Source organism: Apaloderma vittatum, unplaced genomic scaffold, assembly GCF_000703405.1.
Source record: "Apaloderma vittatum isolate BGI_N311 unplaced genomic scaffold, ASM70340v1 scaffold31101, whole genome shotgun sequence".
In the NCBI taxonomy this organism is placed as follows: domain Eukaryota; kingdom Metazoa; phylum Chordata; class Aves; order Trogoniformes; family Trogonidae; genus Apaloderma; species Apaloderma vittatum.
In genome coordinates, this window is record NW_009697921.1 from 1 (window position 1) to 2687 (window position 2687).

At 45.0% G+C, this 2687-nt stretch overlaps 1 protein-coding gene across 1 annotated transcript in view; it reads left to right on the forward strand.

Annotated features, from left to right (window-relative positions):
• Nucleotides 1-5: 5 nt before the first annotated feature.
• PAAF1 (proteasomal ATPase-associated factor 1) overlaps nucleotides 6-2687 on the forward strand; it is a gene marked incomplete at both ends in the record, with an annotated part of 10646 nt that continues 7964 nt past the window's right edge. Inside the window, 2 exons of the mRNA XM_009877818.1 lie at nucleotides 6-56; nucleotides 438-527. Coding sequence (XP_009876120.1) covers nucleotides 6-56; nucleotides 438-527 — 141 coding nt within the window. The remainder of the gene's footprint in view (nucleotides 57-437; nucleotides 528-2687) is intronic.

The window sequence follows — 2687 nt, forward strand, 5'->3', positions numbered from 1 at the left end:
AGGGTGTCCCGGACATCTCTGCGTCTGAAGGCTTCGTGGTTGGGGAAGTCACTAAGGTGCCAGGGTTGGGGTGGAACGGGGGTCGGTAACCACCTTCCACGCGCAAAGGAGCGTGACAAGAGTCAAAATAGCAGCCTCAAACTGTCATTCACTCCCCTGCATGGTCCTGTCCAGCTATTGTGGCTCTCCCACCTGTGCAGTGCCCTGGAGCTTGTCCATAACGTACCGTAGTTGGGCTGGGGCTGTGTGTCGTCGTTAGCCAGGGCCTGTATCTTGAGAAGACATGAGACTAAGCCAAATTTTGCATTTCAATCCATCTTCAGACTGAGAGAGAGCACAGCTGGGCCCAGCTCTTAGTTCTCCCTCAGCAGCCTCTGTATTTCAGCAGGACTAACAGCCCTTCTCATTCTTTTTCCCCTTTTTTTTTCCTCCTCTAGAAAAGCATTCTCATTTCTTGCCCTCATGAAAATGTGTCCACCAAGTTCCTGGCCCCGCACACAACTTTTAGGAGAATTCATCAGAAAAGCGTAAGTAACTTTGCAAAGTGAGCAAGAAGTAACTGAAAGCAGCCACCAACTTTCACCACGCGTTTGACTGTTGTGTGGTTGTTCTGGGGAGCGGCCTGCAGCGTGATTCTGTGTGGGAACTGGGTAATAAAGCAAATGACGTTATAGGAACTTGGGAAACTCGATCGTGGTTAAATTTACCACTCTAAAAAAAATCTTTAAAATTCCTCAGGTTATTTTCTGGCAAGTGATGTAATTTCTGCTTGCTTCAGGCCTATGGAGTCCTCTGTAAAGGAATAAGATGTGTGAATTAGTGAAGCTAATGTGTGAAGATAAATATAAGGAGTTTCAAGCACTGTGCTCTTCACCTCTGACTGCTTCAAATCTTTCCCCAGTTTATATTGTTTTTTTGCTCCTGTATAATGGAATTGTCTGTCTTTGATATTTGCCGTGTGGATTTATGTTTGTGAGGCTGGGAACCGAATGTTGCACAAACCCATCTTGACCTGGTGGGAGTTCAGAAGCGAGAAAGGCCCATCACGTGTTTAAAAAAATAAAAAAATTGTGCTAAATTCTCAGTTCTTAAAAAGGAGTCCTCGTTTTGCTGAATCATCTAATTGCACCCACATCAATCCGAGGGTGCAGCAAGTACAGCTGCTCGTTCAACAGTGTTACGGAAAGGCCGACTCGGACCTGAAATTCCATTTTTTCGCTGAAGAGAAGCACAGAACGTGGCTTTGCCGGAAAGTAGCCGATGCTTTCGTCAGATGCTTAATCCTGTGTGGAAATGATTCAAGAAACTAGGAAGCCTTCTGGAGATGGTTGAGATTGCTTGTCTCGTGATCTATTGAGTAAATGATGGTGATAAACTCAGCTGAAAATGCTGAGAAGTCAGGCTCTGTTAGGGAAGCTCAGAAGGGTATAAATCAAGGTGCGTTTTGACATAAAGGCAATTCTGCATCTCTGCAGCTGTTTTAAAAGGCCGAGCGACAGAGCTCGGCAGTGAGGCAGCTCCAGAGACAGAGGTGAATCATTTCTCTGCGCTTTGTGTTACTTAAGAGTCTCCAGCTGCCCTTTTTGGTGATAAATGGAATCAGCATTCAGAGCACAGCAAAATGGAAATGCAGGCGTAAGTGTTTAGTCTGCTGTCAGATGGGTGTGCTGGGTTACAGCTGCACTGCAGATCGCTCCTCTGGAAAGCCGCCGAAGCAGTATCCATTAATATGGAGATGAGTTTGAGGCCGGTGTGGACCTTTTTACCTGCTGCCTCGTGTTCCAGCACTCTTGCTTGGCCTTGCCTGTTCACGTATACCTCCTGAAAATTTTGGATGTGTCATACAGCAGAGAGTCTTTTAATTCCTGCTTGAGTGACCTTCACAGGCATTTTGGGTTTTATTGTATTTTGATTTTTTTTAATGAAGGAGCAAATTACCACAGACCGGTGTGTTACATAAAATGCTGTTCACATTACCAATGTATTCCTCACACACCAATACGTAACTAAATGTATTTAATGGCTGTTGTAACCTTGTACTCTTACTTAAATCTTCCAATTCCTGTTTTAATTCCCAATTATTTTTTCGTTTCAAGTGGTACTTAAATATTGATTCTTCACCTTGTTAAAATTAGCTGGGATTTGACCTGTCAGAGTTTTTCAGGGGAGCAGTTTCATCTGACTCTTGCTTGAATAGGACTGAAGTGTTGCACGTTGTGTGCCCACAAGCCCTGGCTGACACACGTGCAGCAATACGACACCATAGGACATCATCTTTAACATCTGGAAACAACTGGAGATTGGTGCAGGTCTCTCACGTACTTGGCTTGCCTCAGGGCACAGTCCTGAAATCTCTGGCCTCTAGCTGTTGTCTGTCTTGGCAAAAATTCTCAATCTACTCGTATCGTTGGGTTTCCCCAAACATGGTAGCAGATCTCTGTCTCTCAGGCTGGCTGCTGGCTAAGCTGAGCACGTGCAAGAGGATCGACAAAGCCCAGTCTTGTCTGAAAACACTTTAAGTGTTCAGAAAAATCGTTTAATCTGCAGCAGCAAGTTAAGACCAGAACCCACGTTCTTCGTCATGATGGTGAGGGGTTGGAATGACAATGAAACGGTGATTTCGCGTGGTGGATCTGCATCTCTTGTTTCTGTCCATGGATTTTACCCCTGTAGTGTTTTCTTCCGAT